This window comes from Equus przewalskii, chromosome 27 (assembly GCF_037783145.1).
Source record: "Equus przewalskii isolate Varuska chromosome 27, EquPr2, whole genome shotgun sequence".
Taxonomy (NCBI): Eukaryota; Metazoa; Chordata; class Mammalia; order Perissodactyla; family Equidae; genus Equus; species Equus przewalskii.
The window spans coordinates 29,398,139-29,423,690 of NC_091857.1; the positions used below are offsets into that span (position 1 = coordinate 29,398,139).

General features: G+C 40.5%; 1 protein-coding gene and 1 long non-coding RNA gene across 3 annotated transcripts in view; one reads left to right on the top strand and one right to left on the bottom strand.

The window, feature by feature from the left end:
- On the top strand, positions 1–25,206 carry LOC139079795 (uncharacterized). 2 transcript variants are annotated; one of them, XR_011533731.1, is made up of 3 exons: positions 1–272; positions 21,320–21,576; positions 22,478–25,206. It is a non-coding gene; the product is annotated as an uncharacterized lncRNA (long non-coding RNA). The 2 variants fall into 2 exon arrangements; XR_011533730.1 differs by lacking the exon at positions 1–272 and adding an exon at positions 20,477–20,620.
- Positions 14,671–25,552, bottom strand: part of EPCIP (exosomal polycystin 1 interacting protein) — a 16,616-nt gene continuing 5,734 nt past the window's right edge. The window contains exon 2 of the mRNA XM_008526400.2: positions 14,671–16,652. Coding sequence (XP_008524622.1) covers positions 15,928–16,587 — 660 coding nt within the window. The 5' untranslated portion in view covers positions 16,588–16,652 and the 3' untranslated portion in view covers positions 14,671–15,927. The remainder of the gene's footprint in view (positions 16,653–25,552) is intronic.

Consider the following 25,552-nt stretch of genomic DNA (forward strand, 5'->3'; position numbering starts at 1 on the left):
AAGTTGTGTCAATTTGTGCTCCTACTAGCAAGTATGAGAGTACCTGTTTGCCTACACCAGCCTGTCAAACTTTCACTTGAGATTTAAGTTCCAAGGTGAAGCAGAAGATCCCAAGCCCATCAAGCATTTCTCTTTCATCCACATCTGCCTCTTTTCTCTGGTCTTTGATTGGATTTGAAATCTGCTCACCCAGGACTGACATTTGGGTATTGGAAAAATGACCCAGGCTAAGAGCATCCTCTGTAACATTTTCGTCCAGTCAATAGGAAAAGGTAATAACATCTGGCTTCCATTCTACTCGCATTACCCAAAGTTCTTATATTCTGGCTGTTCAGCGTTGATTTAAGTTCTGATTGCAACAGAGTGTTTCATTGGTGAAACTGAACTCCAGTTCCTATCACAACAGATTCACATTGTGCCTGGTCAGCCTCCAGACACCTGAGCCGAGAGACAGATTTACAGTAACATGATTAGGGTAGAGGGAGCCAAGATAAGGTGCAGAACAGAATATGTTAATATCTTGGCCTAAAACTTCAAAAGATCTTCCGCCATAAAAATGGTGATTGAATATAGATAGAAGGGAGAACGTGTGTCCTTTTAAAGCAAGCCGAGATATTAAAAGACAGCAAATGCATTTATAACTTTGACACTCTTCCTATTCAGAACATTAAAGGGCAAAGTAAAACACTTAAAAGTTATCTTGCTGCCCAAGCAAGCCAAAGGTCCTTCAAATAGAGGTTATAGACCTTGTGGAAATTAAACTCCTGAAACTGAATAGCTGCTCTTATTGCCCGTCAGCCAGTATATTGTCCAAAACTAATTATTTGATAAAATACTTCTGTGCTTTGAGTATTAAACTAATTTGTTTATTGAATATAGTATGTTATCACTGTTTAACATGGTGGTGTCTTTAGTATTCTGAGAAGACAAAGACTGCTTACATAAAACTGTTACATCGCCCGTATTTTTTGAATCAATGTTAGTTCAGTTCTTTTTAAAAAGTCGTCTTTCCAAACAGTAATTCTGATCAGTTTTTTTTGTCACCAAAATGTGACTTTATATGGATTAATTGGCTCATAAGTTCAGACAAAATGGGCAAACCAGTTTTGTTTGCTGGCTCAGTCGTAGGCTCTCATCTAGAACAATGGTTACCAAATGCAGGCCTATGAACTGGTGGAAAGTTTTCCTTGTCAGTTACCAAGTGAAAATAGTAAGAACAGTCTGTTTATGTAGAGTAGCCAGATGTCTTTCTTGGGGGAAAAAAGGGTCCTTTATTCTGCAATTGTCTTTCTCTTTCCATATTACGATACTAAAATCTCTTTCCTTTTTTGAAATAATGGTGATAGTAGATGGTAGTGTGTTTGTTTTTACTCTTTTATTTGGCAAACCAAAAGTAGTAAAAGCTACAAGTCCTTCCCCATTTTTTATTTTATCTAAAAATTTTATTTGACAGGCGAAATCTAATAGTCTAGGAACCCCTGATCTAGGAATTTCCCTTTTCTTTCTAAAAATATAACTCGATAACTGTATTCTGGAAAAAAACTGAAGAAATCGTTTCATTATTTAATTAAGTTTCTTTAGACCTTGCCTTGCTGAAGGTGGTTCTGCATGAAGTTAGAGTAGAATGTAAGCTCCCTGAGGGAAGAGATCTTCTGTTTTGTTCACTGCCATCTTCTCAGCATCTACAATAGTACCTGGCACACAGGAGGCACTCAATAAATATTTGTTGACAGGATGACACTGGGCAGTATCTGTTTATTTCATTAGTGATAAATGTTTTACCCTATTTTGATGTAAATGAATATTTTCTATAGCTTCCATCCCTTTATTCTCAAAACAAGATTGCAATACATTTGTTATAAATTATTGAATAGATTAATTCTTAAAGTAGTAATAGACATCTCCCCCTCCACCTTTGGGAACTGCCCCCAGTAGGGAGAAAGGCAGCCCCAGCCAGTGAAGACTGGAAGCCTGGTTACGTTGCGCTGACTGGGCGAAGGATGGGCACCTGATCCAAGGCGGGCCCATCAAATTCTCCCAAGATTTTGCACTTGAAACAGACACTAAGTCCGTACCTGAGGCTGGAATTGCAATGAACTGAAAAGACAAAGGAAAGCCATAAATTACCACGTCAATTCAAAGCCGAGAATACTAGTCTGTGGTAGCAGGAGAGAAGAATGAAGCAGATGTGCTAGAAAGCAGAAGAGGACAGAGAGAGTAGCATGTGGGATTCCAGTGGCTTTCCAGGTTCTTGTTCTCAACTTCTTGAAGCAGGACTGTACGCCTATCTGCTAGTTCCTTAGATATCCCCAGAATCCTTAGAATAAATTTCTTTTTTGTTTTCTTGTTGTTGATGATGATGTTTTATTGTTTGTGGGTGTGCGTTTGCTTAAAGTAGTTCAGGTTTGTTTCCATGACTTCGAACCAAAGGACGCTAGAGCCAAAGAATTCTAACAAAGTAATCAAGAGTTATTTTAATTTTGTAGTAATGTTAATTTTATCTGTGCAAATTATACAATTGTTTGGGGGGGAGAATGCCAGTTTAATAACTCTTCAGCTGTAGCTTTTGTTCAGAGAGGAGCTTTCTTTCTTTTTTTCTCTTTTTAAGCTATCCATACAGATATGCTCACTGGCAGTTAAGCAGCATGTAGAAGTGAGGAAAGCTCTTTATCTTGCAAATATATAGTTATTGCAAATAAAGAGAGACAAGTACCTCTGTCCAGAGCATGTGAATGGTTCTAGTTTAAAATGTTAGAAAATTTCTAAATTCTTTGCCTCAATCTCCACATTGAAATTAAGGCATTGTATCTAATTCAGCACCATTAATCAAACCATTTTCATTGATGGAACCCAGATTTAAAACATTCAGGGTTTTAAAAGTTAAAAAAAAAAAAATTTGTCACATTAATATCCCCAGTAGAGAGCCGCTCAACTTTTATGAATATATTGGCAATTGACCTATAATGGGTATTCCTTCATTTTCTTAAGTGACAGTTTCTTCAACAAAAAGAAAGTGAAATTTCCCTTCTCTTTATCCAAACTTAGAGTGTCATTAAAAAAAAAGTAAACAATGTTTTGTTTCCTTGCATGGAAATACTGAGCTTTTTCAGTATTTTTAAAGTACATCCACTATTTAGACCAGGTAATTCTATTATCATCCATTCATTCAACAAAATTTATTGAGCATCTGCCATGTTCTAGGCATTGTGCTAGGCAATAGGAATACAAAAGAGAACAAGACAGATGTGTTCTTTCTCCTTCTGGATCTGTAGTCAGGTGCTGGAGAAAGAATAAACAAGTAAATAAACAAATTAATTATTAATTGTGGTCAACATTGTAACCTTGGGCCCTCTGGGACCAGTTCTTTTGACCCCACTTATCAACAGAGTGATTAAGAATTGCCTTTCAGACAATTTGGAAAGTCATGTAGTCAGAGCATGTGCAAAAGAAGAAATCTTGACCCGAAATGACCACAGAACCAAAGATTCTCTTCCCCATGGAACCAAAGGACCAGAACATGACTGGAACTTAAAAGTCAGACTCTTAGCAGAAGCAAGCGGTCTGTCATTCAGGAAGATCCTGTGTTAAAATTCCTTCCCCACTTTACCATAAATGTTTAGAACCTCATCATAAATGTTTAGAACCTTACCGTAAATGCTTGAAGCCCACCAGTCGAAACCTGTCCTGCCACCATTTCCACTTGCCAGCCTGTTCTCCCTAACTTCTTGAATTTCACCCCAAATCCTGAACTGGGGAGACAGATCTGAGGGCAGACACCCCCTGTCTCCCTGCAGATGAATCTCGTGGAATAAAACTGATTTCTCTCCCAAAGGCTGATGCCATAATTAATTGGCTTGTTTATGTGCATTGGGTAGGAGAACCCCATTTTTGTGTGGTAACAATATTATGAAGAAGTCACTAGGATACTACATCTTAAGAACCACAGATGTAAAATGATAGAAATTTCAGTTTGATCCATTTTTTTTCCCATATGCCAATAGCCATTTAAATATCTTTATCATTAGTAAATGTGTAAGGATTTTTGGGGATTGAAACAGAACGTTTTCCTTCAAGATGATTACAATTAATAGCTCCAGAATATCTCCTTTAGTAAGCTTTTCTTAGACTATTTCATATAAAGTGAGGAGCAGTTGAAATCATTTTATCCAGTTCAGTATTTTACATCTTCTAGTGTTACTGTGTGAAACTAGAATTCATAATCATAGTGTCGATATGATATTTATATTACATTCATAATGGGTACTTTATGAATACATCTAAGAACTATACAATCAATGCAAAATCAAAAACAGTAATGTATCCTTTCCAAAAGAGCTCACTAATCATCTGTTACCTCACTATCACTCATACACTGTCCTTCTTGAGGAAAAAAAATTAAAAGCAGATACCTTGTTAAAGACAGCAGTGTTACAAGTCTCTCTTCTGGGTATAAAACACAGAAGAATTAATGTTTCTTTCTTCTGTGTTATTTAGTTTTACTAGAGGGCAGCAAAGTTGTACAAATAAATACACAGTAACATAGTATGATTACAGAGAGGAGAATCAAATCAAGCTTTAAGTTCCTTAAAAACTAAGCGGAGTTTTAAAAATAACATTTTTCTAATTATGAAGTACTACCTGCACATTTTAGAAATTTTAAAAATGCAGAACAATACAAGGAAGAAAATAAGAATCACTTATAATCTTATTAACATAAAATTTTTGGTGTCTTTCCTTCCAGAACTGTTTATGAATATTCATTCATTCCTTCTTGGTGGCTTGGACATTCCAGTGCATGACCTATTTAGTCTTAGTTCTCTAACCCTCACCTTTAATAATCATGTCCATCACGCCACTTCAGCCTCCTACCGTAATGATTGCATGTTGGACCTTCTGCAGGTTACTGGCGACTTCCTGGGAGTCTTCTCCAGTAACTGCATCACCTTCAGTCTGTTTGCTCTACGCCCAGTCCCGTTAACCCATCCCTTTTCACTGCCCATCCTCTCCCTCCTGCCTTTGTGTCCCTCCTTATCCAGGCTGGATTTCATGGGACAAAGTTATAGTCACTCTCATGCAACACCTTCAGCTCTCTTTGCCCTCTTCCTTTGTTGTACTCATCCAGCAAAACCCTAGCCATGATTCAGCCAGACTATGGCCTTCTCTGTATCTGTCCCTAATTAGCTAACTTTCCTGATTTTGTCTCAAATTAACTACAAACTTCAAGTGGACACTAAATACGTGATTTTTTTCTTTAGAATGCAGTATTTTAATATTCCTCTCTCTCTGAATCAGACAGATGAAGTAGCCAAACAATATGTAAAGTTATATGGGATTTTAGTATCAGTAAGCTCAATTGTATAGGTAGATAGGTAGAATTTTGTACTCTCCAAACGGAGATCTAATAATCTATTTCATCTGTGAAACAATTATAAATATTGTTCACTAACCTGGCTACAGTAAAAAAAAAAAACAAAAAAAACTGAACAGATTCTTCAAAATAGAGACTTTATAGGACACAATATCCAACCAGAGAAAAAGTTAAATGACCAACCAAATCCAGAAAGCTGAGCAACCCTTCCTGATTAAAAAAAAGCCTTAACTGCTTGGGAAATAATGAGCAGTCATCTAAATCTCTGAGTCAAAGAGGAAATAAAATATGAAATAAATTATCTAAAAACTCTAAAAATTAATAGAAATGTTGATATTTCCATATAAAAATATATGGTACATAGCTAAAGGGATAGTCAGAGAATAATGTGTAACTTTAAGTTTATAAATACAAAGGTAATGACAGAAATAAAGTATTCAACCTTAGAAATAACAATAACAACAACAACAACAAAAACCCCAGCAAAACAAAGAATCTGGGGAGTAGGAATATTCAAAGATAAAACTATAATTAATACATCAGAAAATAGTCAAATAAAAACCAAAACATATGAATTATAAAGAAAAATCCAATCCTAGTAAAGGAACAATACAAAACACACATGGGGCATGGCCGAGTGGTTAAGTTCACACACTCCGCTTCAGGGGCCCCAGGTTTGCCATTTGGGATCCTGTGCACAGACCTACACACTGCTCATCAAGCCATGCTGAGGTGGCATCCCACATAGAGGAACTAGAAGGACCTACAGCTAGAATATACAGCTATGTACTGGGAAGACAAGAAAGAGGAAGCTTGGCAACAGATGTTAGCTCAGGGCCAATCTTCCAAAAAAAAAAAAAAAAAAGACCTACACACACATACCACCTACAACTTTAGATATAACCAGAGATAAGGAAGAACCAAATTAATCATGAGAAAGTGTTATATGGAATGCAGTGACAAAACATTTGGAATTCTACAAAAAATATATTTTCTAGCAAAATACAAATTTCACAAAACTGACTTAAGAAGAGCCTAATATCTCTTAACAAACTAATAAGCAAAGAAGAAGCAGGAAGATTTTTAAGTAAGAGATAAATAGACTTTAGGTCAAAGATGTGGGAGTGACCACATGTTTTTATCAATTCCTTCTCCCGTCACCTCAATGAAACAGTGACAAGGGACTTAAAAATGTATGAACATACGGCACTGAAGAGATCATGAGACAGCCATCTGCTCATGAGGGATCTCAATGAATTTATCCAGTGTTTTTAATGTTTCCTTGGTAAGTTTACTTTCCCATACCATGAGATTATCACAGCACATCTTCTCAAAACCCTTAGTGCTATCAGCAACTAATGACTACAGAATTTTTTTTCGCTTTTTCTCCCCAAATCCCCCCAGTACGTAGTTGTATATTTTAGTTGTGGGTCCTTTTAGTTGCGGCATGTGGGGTGCCACCTCAGCATGGCCTGACCAGTGGTGCCATGTCTGCACCCAGGATCTGAACCAGCGAAACCCTGGGCTGCCAAAGCAAGCCACGTGAACTTAACCACTGAGCCCCCGACTACAGAATTCTTTACTGAAGATAGAACCATCAGAGTGAAACACATCTACAAACCTCAGAGTGAAACACATCTGTACTCCTCTTCCTTGCCTCCACTCATGTAAATGAAAAAGTGTCCTTCTTCCTGTCAAAGACTAATCCATCTACTTGTGCACTGTATTCTGTTCCCTAAGGACTTCACTTTTTTTTTTTGGCCATCTCTGTCTTCTGCCTCATCAGTTCTCTCTACTGTGTCACTCCCATCAGCGTGCACACCCACTTTAGTATATTCCATCCTCAAGCTTCCTTTGACATCTCTCTCCAACCACTGCTCCTTTTCTCTAGTCTCCCTCACAGCCAAACGCCTCCACACACTTGTCCCCACTCACTCCTGGCACTTCCTCATCTCCCAGTCATTCCTCAAACCTCTCCAGTCTGACTTCTGTCCCCACAACTTTACTGAGATTCCTCTTATCCAGGTCATCAATGACTTACCTCTTCCAAACCCAGAGGACACTTCTGTGTTCACCTTTTTTGACCCCTCAACCCAAATGACCCCACTCTTCTACTCGAAACACTCTCCTTTCAGTGGTGTGCTGGGGCTGGCTCTTCGGGGCCTATAAGAGCTAATTGTGCACATCTCTTCTCAGCTTCAAGTTCAATGATGTCACCCTGTAGCTTGAAAGTGGCCATGGTAGGTGTGTTTACACCATGAAAATCAGCAAATGCCTCAAATAGGATCTCTTTTTCCTGGAGAGCTGGTTATTAAACTTTTACTAGAACACTGCTGCTTCAGAAACCCCCCAGATGTGTTATTTCCTTCTTCAATAACCTTGGCAGCTCCTTTGTGGATCTCCTCTAAATGGTCCCTAAGTATTCAAGTGCCTCACTATTTGATCCTGGGCCCTCTTTCTCACTCACTTGTTAGGTGATTGAATTAAGTCCTGTGGCTTTAAATACTCTCATGATAAAGATGATCTTAGGCCTGTGACCAATATGGATCAGGTGGTAAACTGAAGCTGGATTAAGTATATTCCATTAAGTATAAAACTCTAATTCAAGGCCTAGTCCTGGTGGCTTAGTGGTTAAGTTCAGCACACTCTGCTTTGGCAGCCCAGGTTCAGTTCCCAGGTACAGACCAACACCCCTCTGTCAGTGGCCATGCGGTGCTGGTGGCCCACGTACTGAAAAATAGAGGAAGACTGGCATGGATGTTAACTCAGGGCGAATCTTCCTCAGGGTAAAAAAAAAGTTGAATTCAGTAAGTAGTCTCCTTTTGAGAAATTGCTCCTGGTTTGCCCTAAGCTGTAATAGAGGCTGAATGTGTAACCATGGAACATCAAATGACCGTGTGATCTTAGCTGCCCCAAATGAACTGAAGTTTTCTGATCTACCAAAATGTAAAGTTGGGCATGCAAAACAGACCTCTGTAAATGAGTGGAAGTAGTATATGTGTAATTTGACGCTAACAGATCTCAAAGACACAGGCAAGTTGGGAGAGCACCTGCTCTCCATGCCTTGTCACTCTTATCCTACCTGTCCCTCACACCACACCTAAGGCCTCTTGAGGAATTCCCTACAATCAATTGATTACGGAAGGAAAGATGCAAGTCTAGTTCACATATGGTTCCACGTGATGTGCTGGCACCATCTAAAAGTGAGCCCTGTAGCGTTGCAGCCCCAGTCAGCAGTAGACATGGAGGAAGTGGTGAGGGGTTCCTTCCAGGAGGCAGAACATCGAGCAGTCCATCTGATCGTCTGCTTTGCCTGGGAAGAACAGAGCTAGCAGTACACATCTGTTCTGACTTGTGAATAGTAACTGATGGTTTGGTGATCCAGCCAAACCATGCCTGTCCTTCCCTAGCTATTCCACTGCTTACACAGTGGGTTCATGAACAAAGTAGCCACGGTGTCAGGGACGAAGGTTTTGTATAGAATCAACAACATGGACTCCCTCTCACCAAGACTGATCTGTTTGGTGCCCAGCCTGTCAGCAGCAGAGGCCAGTGATGATCTGCCAATGTGGAACATTCCCTGGGAAGACTAGCCAGTTTTGTTATACTAGACCCTTTCCGTTATGAAGGGTATCACAATTTGTCCTCAGTGGACAAAATAGATGCTTATTCTATGGATTTACCTTTCCCTGTCTGTGATGGTGCATTTTATGTGTCACCTTGACTGGGCTAAGGGATACCCAGATAGCTGGTAAAACATTATTTCTGGGTGTGTCTGTGAGGGTGTCTCCAGAAAAGATCACCGTCACCAATGGTGGCATCATCCAATCTGTTGAGGGCCTGAATAGAACAAAAAGGTGGAGGAAGGGTGAATTCTCTCTCTCTGCTTGAGCTGGGACATCCATCTTCTCCTGCCTTTTATAGCTGTTGTTTTTTCCCCAGTCTAGAATCCAGTAAAGTTTGTGCATTATATTTAGTTGTCATGCTATTTAGTCTCCTTCATTCTAGAACAGCCCAGACTTCTTTTAAAAACTTTCATGACTTTGATATTTTTGAAGAGTCCTGGCCAGTTTTTTTGGTTCGTTTGTTTGTTGTTTGTGTTTTTGCATATGTCCCTCAATTTGGATTTGAATTAGATGCAGGTTTAACATTTTTGGCAAGAATGCTACATAGGTAATGTTATGTCCTTCTCAGTGTAATCACATGAGGCATCCCATGTGCCAATTTGTCACAAGTTAAATTTGCTCACTTAACTAAGGACCTTTCTCCATCATAAAGGTTCTAATTATAATTAATGCATCATCTGTGAGATGATGATACTTTTAGATTGTGTGAATATTCCTCAATATTTCATTTAATCATTTTGGCATCCGTTAATGGTTCTTTTCAGAATTCATTATTACTGTGGTGTTTGCAAAATGGTGATTTTGTATTTCTATTATTCCTTTTACATTTATTAGTTGTCATTCTTCTGTAAAGCAAAACTTTCTCTTCTCCTTTCCAATTTTTTTCTTTCCTTTTTTTTTATGACAGTGCAGACTAATGGAATCTTTTTCAATATGTTGTAATCCATTCATGTAATTGATCATATTGATGCTCAAATGGTCCGTCATGTGGCCAGTGGAATCTTTTAAGCTGGCTCCTGTATCTTTTGATATGTCCCCATCAATTTATTGAACTTTTCTTACTTTCTGTCGCAATAAGATATTCTAGGTTCACCATGTATTTTTGCTGCCCTAGCTGCTGGAATCAGCTATTTCTTCGAGGTCATATTTTCATTGTTGTTGTTGTTTGTTTTAGTGGGGAATGGTTTTGAGAAACTAAAATTTAGGTGTTGGGTGTGCTCTTTGCCACAGAGGTGTCATTGCTTCTTGTCCCTCTCAGTGGATAAAGCTAGGAAATATATGTCTTAAAGATTATGAGTTTGTACGATGCTGTTAGTTCTAAACCCAGGCTGCTGCTTCTCCTTCCCTCAGTGTATATCATATTTCCCACCGTTAGAACACTGGCTCCCCGAAACCTTCAGTGTATTTACTCTTTTATGCAATCCGACAATAAACACAAGATAGTTTCAGAATTGTTGTACCAATGCTACTGCCAACAACAAGCTTACTAAGTACAGTTCATAATTTCTTTGCAGTTTTTCCAACTAATAGTGTTTTATTTCTTTAATTTAAAAAATCTTAAAATAAATGTGACAAAATGTTCATATTTCCCAATTCTGGATGATAATTACATGTGTTAATTATATTATTCGTTCTTTTCTTTTCAAAACTTTGTATTGAAGTATAATATGCATATATAAAAGTGCACTTATTCTAAGTGAACAGCTAAATGAATTTTTATCAGTCGACATATATATATATCTATATATAGATAGATAGATCTGTGGGGGGAGGGTTCTTTACGGTAAATACAGAGAAGTAGAATTGTTGGCTTCCAGCTTGTGAGCATTTTAAGACACATTCCTAAATTGTACTTCAAATTCGCTCTAACGGTTTATTCTCCCACCAACACTGTATGAGAATATCTATTTGCCTATAAGCATGCCAAAACTTGATATCAAATAACTTTTTTGCCAGTCTAATGGATGAAATATGAGTATCCCATTGCCTTTCTCTGAGAGGTAATTTTTTAATTCAGTTATTGGCTACTTGGTTTTTGTCTCATGTGACTTGCATGTTTGTTTATTTCCCTGTTGTTCTAACAGATTGTTCATCTTTTTCTTTGTGCTCCCCATATTTAAAGTTGTTTTCTAGTTTCATTGTAATCGTATCTAACTTAAGATTCTGATGTTTGTTAGGAGGTAAGGCTGTAGCTTGAAGTACTGAGCACTTGTGCCAGCATCACTTGTTTATGTAAAAATACTCTTATTGGGTTTTCCTTATTATAAAAGAGATTGTATGTTTATTCCAAATAATTTAGAAAGTCAAGATACTCAGGAAGAAGAAAATAAAAATGACTTCTAATACTATCACCCAGACACAAGATCGTTATTATTTTAGTATGTATCCTTCTTTTTTTGCTTTAAGCACCATTTATCGAATTACTTTCCCTTTTCCCATAGATTTGTGACTTGACTTTTTTTTTTCCCCCTGCAAGGGAAGATTCACCCTGAGCTAACATCTGTTGCCAATCTTCCTCTTTTTTTTTTCCCTCCGCAAAGCCCCGGTACATAGTTGTATATTCTAACTATAAGTCCTTCAAGTTCTTCTATGTGAGCCGCTGCCACAGCATGGCAAAGTGGTGAGAGCATGGAACTTTAACCACGACGCCATCAGGGCTGGTCCAATGTGACTTTACTGCCAATGTGTACTAATTTTTAAAAATGTGGGGTCTGTTTCTGAGCTGCCCTTACAGCTTTATTCATTTGTCTCCCTGTTGTTGTGCCTGTATCTTTTGAAGGGGTGAGTCTTTATGATATGTTCTCTGTAGAGCCAGCTCGCCTGCATTGCTTTCCTAGAGTCCAGATTGGTGGACATGACTTGTGTGTCATCCTGAGTTGTGACTAGGGACTCTATTAAATTTAAAACACTTTAAACATTTGACTAGAAAACAGGTTCAGCATAAAACAAAAAGGCCTCTTCACATCATTTTTCCAGAACAAATCAAATCAGCTTTGCAAATGTCCTCCTGTAAATTCTGAAGAAAGAGAGACCCTGAAGTAATTAGTGAGCGAGTCTGGGAAATGGAAATTGATTGCCTAACTCCCATTTTTAGTTTAATATGTGTAAAATGCTATTATTATCTTTTTTTTCTGCTTTATCTCCCCAAACCCCCCCTGTACATAGTTGTATATCTTAGTTGCAGGTCCTTCTAGTTGTGGCATGTGGGACGCCGCTTCAACGTGGTCTGACGAGCGGTGCCATGTCCGCGCCCAGGATCCAAACCCTGGGCCGCCGCAGTGGAGCGTGCGAACTTAACCACTCGGCCACGGAGCCGGCCCCATGCTATTATTATCTTTTCTTCATTCCTTTCTTCCTTCCTTCCTTCCAGGGGGCTTTCAGAGGTTCACGCGAGAGTTTTAACCCCTAACTCGTTTTTCTCATAAGGCTTTAAATTCCTCCACACTCCCATCTCCTCCCTGAAGGGCTTTCAGAATCATGACTCTCAGTGTTGAAGAGTGGGTTATTGCATGCAAAATCAGGGCAAATCTCCTAAAATTCCCAGCTCCAGCGCTGGCAAGTGAGGAAATTGGACATTTCAATACTTCAAGTGACCTCCACACTCTGAAGTCACTGTCTTTGTTTGGTTCCTTGAGTGTTTCTTTCCACCAGAGTCATTGGGGCGCTGGGGTGGACTTGTACTGGCTCATGAGAGCTGATTGTTAAGTTTTCAGGAATTTTGCAAGCTGGTTGTTAAATACGGTCATTAATGAAAATTCAATTTTATAAACTTACAATTAAAAAATTATATGAAAATCAAACATAATGAATCTTTAAAACTCATCACTTCATAATTATTCTACTACATTTTGCTATTATTTATGCTCTTGAGGTTATTTGTGTCTATTGTAGCTGTAGAGTAGAAGTGCCATATAACGATGTCCTACTGCGCGTCTTTTCTCAACTGTGTTCATTGACTTCTCTTAGTAGCTTGAAATTGGTTATGGTGACAGTATTTACACCACTGAAATTGGAAGAAACTACATATCTGTGTTTGACTCGTTTTGTTGAGTGTGATGAAGAAAATGTTAACAATACAATTTAAACTTTAAAATATATCATGTCTATAGCCCTTACATTGTGAATAATCCCAAAAATTGAGGAAATATTCCTCTAGTATTTGAAAACTATTATTTGATTCAGCAAAGAGGTTGCTTACATCATTGACTAACAAGTGACATTCCCACATACATCTTTGTTATTTAACTTTCCTCTTACTCCTAACGTAAATGAGGATATCAACCAACATTTATGCCAGAACTGTACTCGCTCTTCCTCATCAATCGCAACCCTAGATTGGCTTTGGATACAAGAATTTGGCAAAAATCAACTAAAGTGTTCTTTGAGAATTAATTGTTTATGTAGGCTTTATAATGGAGTATTATGTATCTTATTATCATTTGTAAATTGTGTGCTATACATTCTTTATATCAGTAAAATTTATAATAAACTTATGTATATATCTATCTATTTCTATATATATATTTTAGAATGCTTATAGTTAAGCTTTTACCAGCATACTGCTGATCAGAGGTGACAAAAGACTACCCTAGGCTAGATGGGGTCCACTAACATGGTTTGTTTGACCCATAACAGTGTTATTTAAAGCAGCAAACCAACAAAAGTGGAATATGTGCCAACATTTACAAGTTATGATATTTCATACAAAAACCTGGAATTCCTGATTCTCTTGAAGGATTAGATCTGGCCCCCTTTTATTCTCCCATGGCAACACTCAGCCCACACTGAGCTACTGTGGACTCTTCAGATGGGGCATGTGCTCTCAGTTTGTCGCTATCCCCACCACTCCCAATTGTATCCCCAACCCTGTGACTGAGCACCAGATGCCATTTTCCCCCGTGTGTGTGCTGTGGATTTTCTGTTCTCCTTTATTATCCTCTGTCAACACAACCTAAATTGCATTTTCAGTCCAGAAATCTGGTAACCTCAGGCTTGATTTATAAGCAAATTAACTTTCCTCTTATATTGATTTAAGTCTCATTGACCTGCAATTATTTCTTATAAGAATCACTTAAAACATATGTGTAAGGGCTTTGAAACTATTAAAAGCCACCAAATGGAAGATATGCACATTAAGATGCTCATAATTTCTAACATCATTAATTTTATACTTTATTAATAAAAATCCCTTAAAATTCAATTTGTTACATTTTCATTAACTAATGACAGTAAATATGTTTATTACTAATATTTCACTTACGTTCTTCTTGCCTTTCTTTCTCCTCCTTTTTTTCTCCCTTCTTTGTCTTTTTCTATCACTAACCTTACCTCCAAAGTACAATGTCAGTAATGAGGTCATTACATTTTTCTATTATAGTTATACTTTGGTCTTAGTTTTGGCCTAATTTAAACACTGACATTATGGACTCATGCTAATTAGCTTGAATGGCCAAATCCCCCACCAATTAAGCAAATGTAGACATTTCAGGTTATTTCAGTTATTCTGTGTTAAGGTTAAGAGAAAAATGTGATGAATGTGATCCAAAGTCATCAACTCCAAGTCATCCTGTTATTTCATAATACAACTATTTCCTATCATTGTAGTATCACAAATGCAATCATCTTTCAACTTCTTTGCACTCTGAGTTTAGACATTTGTACCAAAATTACCATGGATTCTTTATATTCCACTTTAATGGTAAGTTGGGTCTCCAGGGAAAATTTTCTTTGCACAATGATGAGTCAGTTTATTTTTAAAAAAATGTTGCCTTGGTTCCTTGTATTGGATACACACATACACATGTAAAACCATTTTGTGTTAACCTTGTCATGCAAAGTGTCTTTAACTTCCAGTCTGAAACTTCCAAACGGACTGAGTCCTAAAAGTTCTTTTGTTAATTACCTGTTAGTAATATGAGCATTTTTACCCTCTGGAAGAATGTTATGAGTGATTATTAGATTCCAAGGCTAGCCCCTAGTGTGGTTAAACATAGTTCTAATGGTATTCATCCAAGTTCTGATTTCTGGAGCAGGAAGGAGAGGAGGAGGAGAAGGTGGATGAAGAAAGTGAGAGGAGAAATGGGAAGTGATGCCTCAGGGACAAAGGAAGAAGGAGGCAAAGAAGGAGAAAGAAAGGAAAGAGGAGGGCTAAAAGAGGAAACTTTCCTAGGATTTGCTCTAAGCAAAATTTTGAGGTATATGCAATGGTTTTTGTTACCTCTAATTTTCGTTTCTGTATCCCCCTCCTCAGAACCCTACTGCCCTCATTCAATCTTAAGGCCCCACCTGCTCCGGGCCTGTTCCACCTCCAGGCTTCAAACCTTGCTTCCTCCACCTCCACAAACACACTCATGAAACTCGCCTTTCTCAGTGCATTTGTTCTTAGCAAGATGCTTGGAAAATGTCAGTCTAAGAGAACTTCATCATTTTGTGGAGCTCACAGGCCAAAACCTCTGAAATCTATCATTCTCTACTTAGGGGAATTCCAGGCAATGTAACAAAATGAAGCAGAAAATATTAAGGCAGAGTGTTCTAGGAAATTCCTTTCTTGGGGGTCATCCCCTCTGCTGAGCTCCACTCAGCAGTCCCTGGTGTGCGGTTTCTCCATTTCTGATCTGACATTTCCGCACAGACCCCCAGTTGTAAAGACCTAGCTTCTAGCTGGCCCTCAAGATGTGTTTCTGGACTGAATCAAGTTTATTTTTTAGTTTCTTTTTATTTTGGTTTTCAAAACAGCTCCCATGGTTGGGTGCAGAATGGAGCAGAGAAGGCAGGTTATGTGTGCGTGTGGCTCTGTGAATATGTGTATTTGCAAATGGGGGTTGGGGGGAGGCGAAGTTGTGGGTAGGGATACCCATGGCCTTATTGCCAGATTCCTTGTTCAAATTACCCATAGTTTGCCAAAAGTTCCAGTAGGTGGACACAGTTACAAAGTTAATAAATGAATGTGACAACATAGCTTCTGTTACTTAGAAGTGGGAAGGTTTTAAAGTAAGAAAAGTGGGGGAAGTTATTGGTAATGCTGTCAACGTTTTCAATACTATACGATTTTAAGGATGATTCCCTGTTGAAAAGGGCCATATCTAAGAAGGAGATATACATACATGCTTGCCAGCCTTTGTGTAACAACGTGGGCTTCTCTCTGGGTTTGCTCTCCCCACCATTGTGGATGACTAAGCTCTGCTCTGGGGAGGGTTGCTTGGCCTCGGTGCTGATGCGAAGCCTCTTCAGACCGCAAATAGCCAGGTATTCAGTGGGGAGAGTGTTCGTACTGCACAGAGACAGCTTGAGGTCCCGGACCAGCGTGAAGTTCAACAGGAGGCCCAGTGCAGATGTGTCTGTGAACCAGATGGTCAGGTGGCCACTGTAGCTGGTTCGCTCTACCGCAAAAGGCAGCACAGTTTTACAGCTGCACATCAGGTTGGCCAAACTGTAGTCACAGTCCGGGATGCCTGCAGAGCAGCTGCAGTTCCGAATGGTGTTTTCCTTGGTGAAAATGAGCGTGCTGTTCTTCTGACCTCTTGTGAAGCAGTCGAGTGCAAAGATGCCCAGTGCACTGATTAGAAGGAGGCTGTGCCCAGAAGGGGGAGCCATCCTTGTCTGAGCATGGGCCGCCGTGCTCGTGTTTCCCCTTCACGAGCCAGTTCACTGGAACTCACCTGAAAGAAAATATGCAGCTCTGTCGTCACAGGCTCTCATTAGAAATATGCAGCTTGTGGAAAAGGAGCCCCCTACACAACCCATTGTAAACTTTTCTCTCTTGCAGTTCTAACAAAGGCAGGCAATGCTTGGAGCCCAAGCGCAGGGAATACTCTTCTCAGGGCCTCCTGAGAGGCAGCAGCCAGTCCCCCAAACTCTGCTCATCTGAGGCATGAAACTCCCTGTGATGTCTGCTGATAGCGAGATTAACATAGCAAGCCAACAAGCGAGCACGAGCAGATGCCGGAGAGGAGACCTAGTGCATCCTGTCTCTGGGCAGGATGTGGAGGGATCTGAGTGCGCACATCCTCTCAACGTCCTGTTGCTTGTGCTGAGTACCTGTCAACCCCCGAAACACGCACATGCCCTCCTCCCCCTCAATATCTGACTTCTGGAATTCAGGAGACAGTTCCTTGTTGGGTGCAGCTACCCAAGTGCTGCCTATTAAATAGCATAGCATGAATACCAGTGAAACATTTAGTTAATGGTAAACTTGAAGTTCTAACTGGACAAATATGCCCCCTCGATCACATTAATCTGTTTATGGTCCAGTCATACTTTTCCTGGCCTCCTAGAAATGTAAGTATTAGAGTCAATTTTAATTCTGTTAATGGACAATGAAAAGGCTAATCACACACCAATTAATCACAACGATCTTGATTTATTTACTCCTTTCCTAGAAAAAAAATCTTATGAATTGATTTTATCAAGTAATTTATTGTAGGGCTCCAAAACTAAGCAATATGTAAGCACTGCTAAATGATCTAAATAAGATAGGAATGCATGCGTAGTCTAAAGAGCAACACTGATGCCCAGTTTGGGGGAAAATGCCCTACAGTGTCTGGCATATTATAGCTATATGATCTTCTATTATAGTGTGATTGGAATAAGATACACATTATGAAATAGGACTCCAGATTTCAGTTTTGCAAAAATAATTAGATTTCCCCTGAATTACCTGATGACTGAAGAGAAACCAAAGGATACAACTCACTTCATCTTTATTTACAGAGCACCACGGGTATGGCAAGATGCTTGCAATGAGACTTCTGACTAGGAGAGTCCAGAACTAGTGACAGGGCCCCCACAGCAAGGGCTGGGGAGTACAGATGGAAGGGTCAGTCTGGGAGTGAAACGTGTCCAAAGAGGATGATGACAACAGGAAAGAGGCTGAGCAGACATGCAACATGTAGGGAGCAAGATGAGGCCATGAGGTGGCAAAGCAAGACATGAGGAATCCAAGGGAGGCAAAGCCAAGAATGCCAGGTGGACAGGCAGGCAGCACAGTCCGTCAGCAGGTGGCTGGAGTGCTGGGGAATTAAAAATAAGCTCAGTGGGGCTGGCCTGGTGGCGTGGTGGTTAAAAAGAAAAAAGCTTGGTCCAGTAATCTTGAACAGAAGAGACACTGGTTCACGGTAATTGTAACTTCATTCATTCATTCATTTATTCAGCACATGCTTATCGGGAATTTATGGGTGGCAGGCACTTTGCTAGCCCTGAGGATTTAGCCCAGAATAAGACAGTGAGCTTCTGGAGCTTACATTCTCATGGCTTGATTCTGCTCCCAGAGCCCAAGGCGGGCCAGGCCTGCACGTGAGGACCAAGGGGCTGCAGCAGTGGGAGGTGGAGGGAGGCCAAACCAGGAGTTAGGTGCCATCCAGCTCGGGCTATGTGCCAAGACCAAGCAGAAGAAACAGAGACAAATGAGACCTGGACCCTGTCCTCCAGGGGCTTATATGTGAAAGAAGAAGACAAATAAGACTGAACAGAGAAGGGCTGTACAGAACATGCAGATGGTTATAGGAACAGAGCAGAGAAATAGATTAAAGTCCATCTGGGGGACTCAATAAGGCGCTTTCTAGTGTTTTGTGTTTATTTTGAAGTTGGCACAGGGTTTTCTTAAAGGACTTATTCATTGGTTCATTTTGTAAAAAAAGGAGGGGCTTTAAGAAACGTGTAGAGGCAGAATTCTCCCTAAATGAGAGGCTTAACAGTTTTACATAGTTTTAGAATGTAGTGGTGACTACCCCACTTAGTAAGGAACAATGAATCATTTATTAATTACGAGACAATTTTAGATGACCAGCCGTCCCAGATTCCACTGGAGGTTTCTAGGACTTCATGTCCCAGGGACCCTGTCATCCCAGAACTAGGAATGCTGCTGTGGATATCATTGGTCTGCTCTGATCCCAGCCTTAAAAGGAAAGAGAGGGAAGAGAGTCTATACATCAGCCTGGAACCTGGTGAGAAAAGTGTCTACCTCATTCTTCAGGTGCTGATACCGTTCAGAGGCATGCATGGAAGAAGAAAGGGGCTAGGATGGGAAAGGATATTGATTTCCTGGAACAAGTGGGGCTGGAAGTCCCCAAAGGGATTTGTGAGCAACTTCCCAGCAGTCAAGGCCCTAACTGGACCTCAGGGTGGCCCCTGCCTTCTGGACATCAGGGAGCCCAAAGGCCAGAACCAGGAAGTGAGATGCAGGAAGCCTCGTGAAGGTGTGCAGAGTGGGACTAATATCCCTGGTAAGCAGTTTATGGGGTTACCACGAAGATGCCAGGTGGACATGCTTCTCCTTCAGTTTTACCATGAATTCCTTTCTTTAGGTTTGTTGAACATGGATTGTGAACACCCTAGTTTCACTATGTATTTATTCATTTGTGGGCAGATTCCAGCAGGGCATAAGCAGAACGGGCACAAATATCTCATGTTGCCCCTGCCCATAGTAGGGATTGTACTTTTGGGAAAGAGACTTTTCTCTGGAGGTTGCTCAGCTTGTACAAGGGAAATGTGGTGGATCTGTTGGTGACCATCTTGTCTCCAGAAGGGGCGAGCTTGTTTGAGAATGAAGCCAACACAGAGAAAAACAGAGACAAGAAGTGGAAAGACATTCCTAACCTTTTTTGAGTACCTGGGTCAAGCCATAACTGACATTCTTCTTTGATTTTTTAAAATATGTGAACCAAGTTTTTTTTTCCCTACTCAAGCAAGTCTGAATTTGGATTTCTATAACAAGCGGTTAAAAGAGTCTTGGTACACTGACACTTGGTAAACTATGTTTTCTTCATTCATTCGATAAACATTTGTTGAGTCCTTCTACTGTTTGGCACTGTGCAGGAAACTGAGAATGTAAAGCCAATAAGAGCTCCCTCAAGGGGTTATACCCTGGTGGAAGAGACACTTGAACCAATAATCACAGTACTGTGTGATAATCATTATAATAACAATTTGTATGGGGTGTTAAGTCTGCACTAACTTTGTCTGGGTGTGGAAGATGTCATGGCAAGCTTCATGGAGGAGGTAACATCTGATTAGGGGAATGTCTCTTGAGTGGGAAAAAGAAATGGAAAATTACCTATGTAATTAGTATAGAGTGACCAGAATGTGAAAAATCCAAATGTAGGACAGAGAGGTTGACAGGCTGTGAGGTGGCAGGGGTGTCAGTGGGAGGGGGGAGTCAGTCTGGTTGGACCAGAGCTCTCTGACTTGCCCTGACTCATCATTTTCTCAGGATCCCAGCGTTTTTCTGCTCCATCCCTGAGACTTGCCTCCCATGTCCTAATAGGAGACCCCTCCACACCTCTGCTATGGGCAGGGGCGATGTGATGTATCTGTGCCCATTCTGCTTATGCCACACTGGAATCTGCCCACAAATGAATAAATACATAGTGAAGTTAGGGTAAAGGTCACTGCCTCCCTTATAGTAAGGTCTAATGCCATTAAGGTTGGGGGTAGGGGTGAGAGAGTATGCTCTGCTCCACACAGTCGTTCAAACTTTTGTCTATAGTTCTACCATCTTCTAGGGCCCTCAGGTCCTCCGTAGGATTTTCTGTCTGCATTTCATTGGCCAGAACTCAGCCACATAGCACCATGTCACTGCAAGAAGCTTGGAAATGAAGTCCAGCACTGTGCCACGGGAGGAGAGGAGAATGTGGGTATTGGTGGGCACTAGAAGTTTCTGACACACCTAGATTGTAAGACATAATAAATGGCTTTATACAACCATTACAAAAGCTCAGGTGGTGTCAATCCACCCACATTTTTCAGGAAAGATGCTGAAAACCATGTATGATCATTAAATTTTTGAGCCTTTAAGTCACTGAACATGTTTAAGAACTAGAGCTACTATTCTGAATCAGTTCAGATATTATTTTTGTATTGCAGCTGAAGAAATATCAATAGCAATTGATACCAGCAACTAGCTGCATGAAAGCAAACACTTCTGAATTAAGCAGATACAGGCATCAGTTACTTCGAAACAAATTCCACACAGATTCCTTCTCAATCTAGGATTACACCCAAAATTTAGATAATGTTTATACTTGGCTCCAAAAGGAATGTTTCAAACTGAACTAGTTGTGTTTATAAGAAGATATTACTAGTAAGGAGATACTGTGTCAGTGGGAGGATAGCGTTTGGACTATTTGCCAAAAACAGACTTGAAATGTTATGAATAATGATGTTTTGAACTATAGTCTTAACACAAAAGGCAAAAAATAGAATTGTGGAAAACTATAGTGGTATTCTCCAAATCCTTACAGCAATTAAAAATCAAGAGCGATTTAAAATTGTAATGCTGCAGTGAGTTTAATTTGAAATTAAAAGTGATTTTTATTTTAAAACTGAAAAGTCTCTTAGGGAAAAGACTCAACTGAAGGAAGCAGAGAAATGAGGACCACAAACTGATGAGATGCTCCAGCAAGAAGCAGATGGTCTGAAATACAAATCTGAGCTGCAGCACTGGGAAGAAAGGCAGAAAAAAGCCGGTGTCTGCGCACCCCATATACCCACTTTGAAGCCAGGACTTGGGGAGCTAGGCAAGGATGCCTCTCACAAATGCAATCTCCAAAGTGTGTCCCTGCAAAAATCCTTGAAGATTCTGAGGAGGTAAAAATGAGAGGAATTTCAGGAAATAATTTGGAATCAGGGGTGTATCCCACAAAGTGAGACGTATAGTACATTCTTGGGGTGTATTTTAGAAAAAGGGACCCGGGGGTTTGCCAACTCTGAGAGCTATACGATGGCCTCCCTCACCCCAGAGGTCTAATGAGTTGTCCAAGGAACTTAGCATGGACTCTGGGAACAAAGTACTAGGTGACCGATTATAAGGCAGTGTGATTGGTGGGTGCTTATTAAAGGCAGATCAAGTATTAAGCAGGAAGAAATGGGAAAGGCTCCCAAAGGGGGTGCTGTTTGGGCTAGGCAGGAAGCGGGGTGGGATGAGGAAAGGTGAGGGGCTGCAGATAGAGGGTCACCTGAGCAAAATCTCAGGGTCTAGAGTACTTGGCGTGTCTCGGGTGCCCATGAGGCTGGGAGCACAGGCAGGACAGGATTAGACAGGACTGTGCCCACCAAGCTAACGGGTTTGGTCTCCAAACTCTTCTGATCTTCATTCCATCAATAAAACCTTTAAAAACCCTCCCCAATAGATGTAATTTTTTAATTTATAAATAGCATACTTTTATATTACCTACATTGTAAACAGTACACAAAGAGTAGAATTTTTTAAAATTTGAGATGAAAGATAAAAATTAACGTTAGGGTATTTTCAGCTCTGCCCTACTGGCTTGGCTTGTGCACTCCCTCTGATGTAAACATCCCCTTTGGAGGCCCCTGAAAGGGGCAAAGATGAGGTGCTGAAGGTTTATAAGCCTGGGAGATCTGTTTAGATCTGTGCTTAAGGAAAGTCATTTAGGCGCCAGGTAGAGATCGAACTGGAGGAGGAGAATTGAGAGAAAACAATGAGTTTGAAGCAAGAGAACACTTTTCTTTTGTATTTTCTTTGAAGGTTTACCTCTCTCCATTTGCTGACTCCTTCTAACTCCAGGATCTCCGGATAAATCTACTTCCACATCTGGAATCCTTGAGGGGGTGGAGAGGACCAAGACGGCAAGCTTTAGGAGGTAGGGATGAGGGTGAGGCTCCTGCTCTGCTGAGAGAATGCGGCCAGGACACTCTGAAACCCTCGGAAGGAACAGGTGGTGTTGGAAGCAGGGGATCCCAAATGCGCAGCACTGGAAAGCATTCCTTGTTTCATTCTCAGCATCCCAAAATGGCTTGCCTGGGACTCCAGTCATGAAGACACCCACTCTGCCCCCTGATAGCCACGAGAAAGGCACAGTTCATTTTCTCAGACTCTTGGTGGTTAGTTAGACTGGCAGCAAGACCAGCTGCTAAGGAAGCTAGTTATGGGCAAGGTTATGATGTCGGTGCAGTATCTTTCCCATCCCCAGGGTCCACTTGCTGTGCTTTCATTTTAATTCCTTGGTCATCCCCTCATCCACTCTTTCCAGATGCCCAGGACTGAAAACGCACTCTTATATAGGGGTCTACTATCACTTGCTTAAGCCCTAATACGAATTTAAAGATTCTATTTTTTCCCTTTTCTCCCCAAAGCCCCCCAGTACATAGTTGTATATTCTTCGTTGTGCGTCCTTCTAGTTGTGGCATGTGGACGCTGCCTCAGCGTGGTTTGATGAGCAGTGCCATGTCCGCGCCCAGGATTCGAACCAACGAAACACTGGGCCGCCAGCAGCGGAGCGCGCAAACTTAACCACTCGGCCACGGGGCCAGCCCCTCTAATACGAATTTAAATAAACACGTTCTTGCCCAAGGGTATTTGCGCTGTAAGACTTATCGCTGTCTTGTCCCGTGTTAGAGGGATAGCAAGGATTAAATAGGAAGTATAGGAGAAGTGCTGGTGGAGACTGCTCTCCAGGACCCCAGAACTGAGTGGTCACCTGTTCTCAGGTCCAGTTCCCACTTGCCCATGGCTGTGCAATCACCCTTCCCATGCAGGCCAAGGAGGCAATGTCGGCTCCTCTTTAGTATGAAGATGAGATGCTCATGGAGACACTGTACGAAGGCTTTAGGTGTAGGACCTTGAAAAACTCTTTGAGAAAAAGGATTTTTAGCATTTTCCTTTCCTTTGGCTCTGTTCCACAAGTGCACCGCAGGAGGTAGGTTAGAGATAAACACTACGTAAGATGATATTCAAAAGAGGAATGACATCCTTGTTGTTTAATATTTCAAAGCTTATAACGTTGAAAGTTAAGTTAATTTGGGTCTCTCCTCAATGTTTTCTTACTGTGATGAGTGTTGTCTTTTCTTTCTTCTTCACATTCCACAACAGCACAGCCCCCATCCCTGGTAAGAGCCGTTGAATTTTCACACACCCTCACAAGTGTCTAATTGTGAAGCCACTGCCTTGTGCAGTTTCTGTTGACGAAGATCACTTCCCTTTCGTTGAGGTTCTTTGTGAGAGGCAGGAAAGGGGACTCACCGTGATTCAGAAATGGTCATTCTCGTGTTTGATTTATGTAGTAGGACCTAAACTATTTGCTGTCATCTGATATATTTCCTCATCTAGAAAAAGAGGAAGTAAAAGTCCATGTCTCCATAAGTGGGAATTTAGGCAAAATTAGCTTCAAGCATGGAATTTGGGCCTTAAGAGGACACAATTTAACTATTTTTGTGATTGTTCGTGTTCAACTCATTGTACACTGTTGGGTCAGTCAGAGAGTGTTTCTGAGTCATTTCTCTCAGTGTGGCATGGGGATGATAATATCTACCATGCTAGGTTATAATAAGAGTAAAGCAGGATGCATGTGGCAATGTAGATAGTCTACTAGTGCTATTCATAAGTACTGTTACTACTACTTGTAAGTATACTGCAGTATACATAGTATTATAATACTATTCATAAACTACGATATTTTGTAATGTCAGAATTATAGTGATAATAGAAACATATTTGCGTGCTCTGTCAGGGCATTCCAAAAGCCACCCCAAAGAAATCTAACTGGTTCATTTAATACACTAGTTGCATCGAAAACATTTGAATAGAGAACAGGCTCAATAAAAACCAAAAAGACCTCTTCGCATCATTTTTCCTGTAACAAACAAGTCTGATGTAGAAATGTCCTCCTGTAAATTCTGGGGAATGGGAGGCCTTGAAATTACTAGTGAGCAAATCTGGTAAATGGAAATAATTGTCCAATTCCCATTTCTATAAATTTACATGTGTGTAAAATGTTTAAAGGAACAGCAGGAGTACGGACTATGATCAAAACGCTTTATTTCTGGCCTCCTAGTGTGCCTGCTGGATACTGTGGTGGGCTGAATAATGGCCCCTACAGATGTCCATGTCCTAGAACATATGAATGTCATCATACAAAGCAAGAGGGACTTTTCAGATGTGATTAAGTTAAGGATGTTGAAATGGTACCTTATCTGGATAGGCCCAATGTAATCATAAGGATCCTTCTAAAAGAGCTACTGGAGGGGACAGAGAAGAAAAAGGCAATGTGACAACAGAAGCAGAGATTGGAGTGATGTGGTCACAAACCAAGGAATGTCAGCAGCCTCTAGAAGCTTGCTGAGGCGAAGAATGGATTCTCCCCTGGAGACTCCAGAAGGAACCAGCTCTGCTGACACCTTGGCTTTGTCCCAGTCAGACTGATTTTGGACTTCTGACATCCAGAAATGTAAGAGAATAAATTCATGTTGTTTTAAGGAGCTAAGTTTGTGGAAATTTGTTACAGTAGTAATAGGAAACGAATAAAGAGATTATTAGGAAACTACAAACTACCCACATCAAACCACTCCTTTGGACCAAATGAACTAGCCCCTCTTTATTCACAGCCATTCAGTATTTGCTAATGGCTTCGTGTGTCTTATTCTTTCACTAGACCGAATCATAAGCTCTTGGAGTAACTATGTCCTAAGCTCCTTTACTATTCTTCTGAAGTACCAAGCTCAAAGCTGTCCTAGAGTAGTCCCTTCATGTGGGACCCAGCCCAGTCTAAACAATGCATCCGGACGTGGTGCATAAGTTCAGCAGGTGACTGTACCCAGGTGGTTG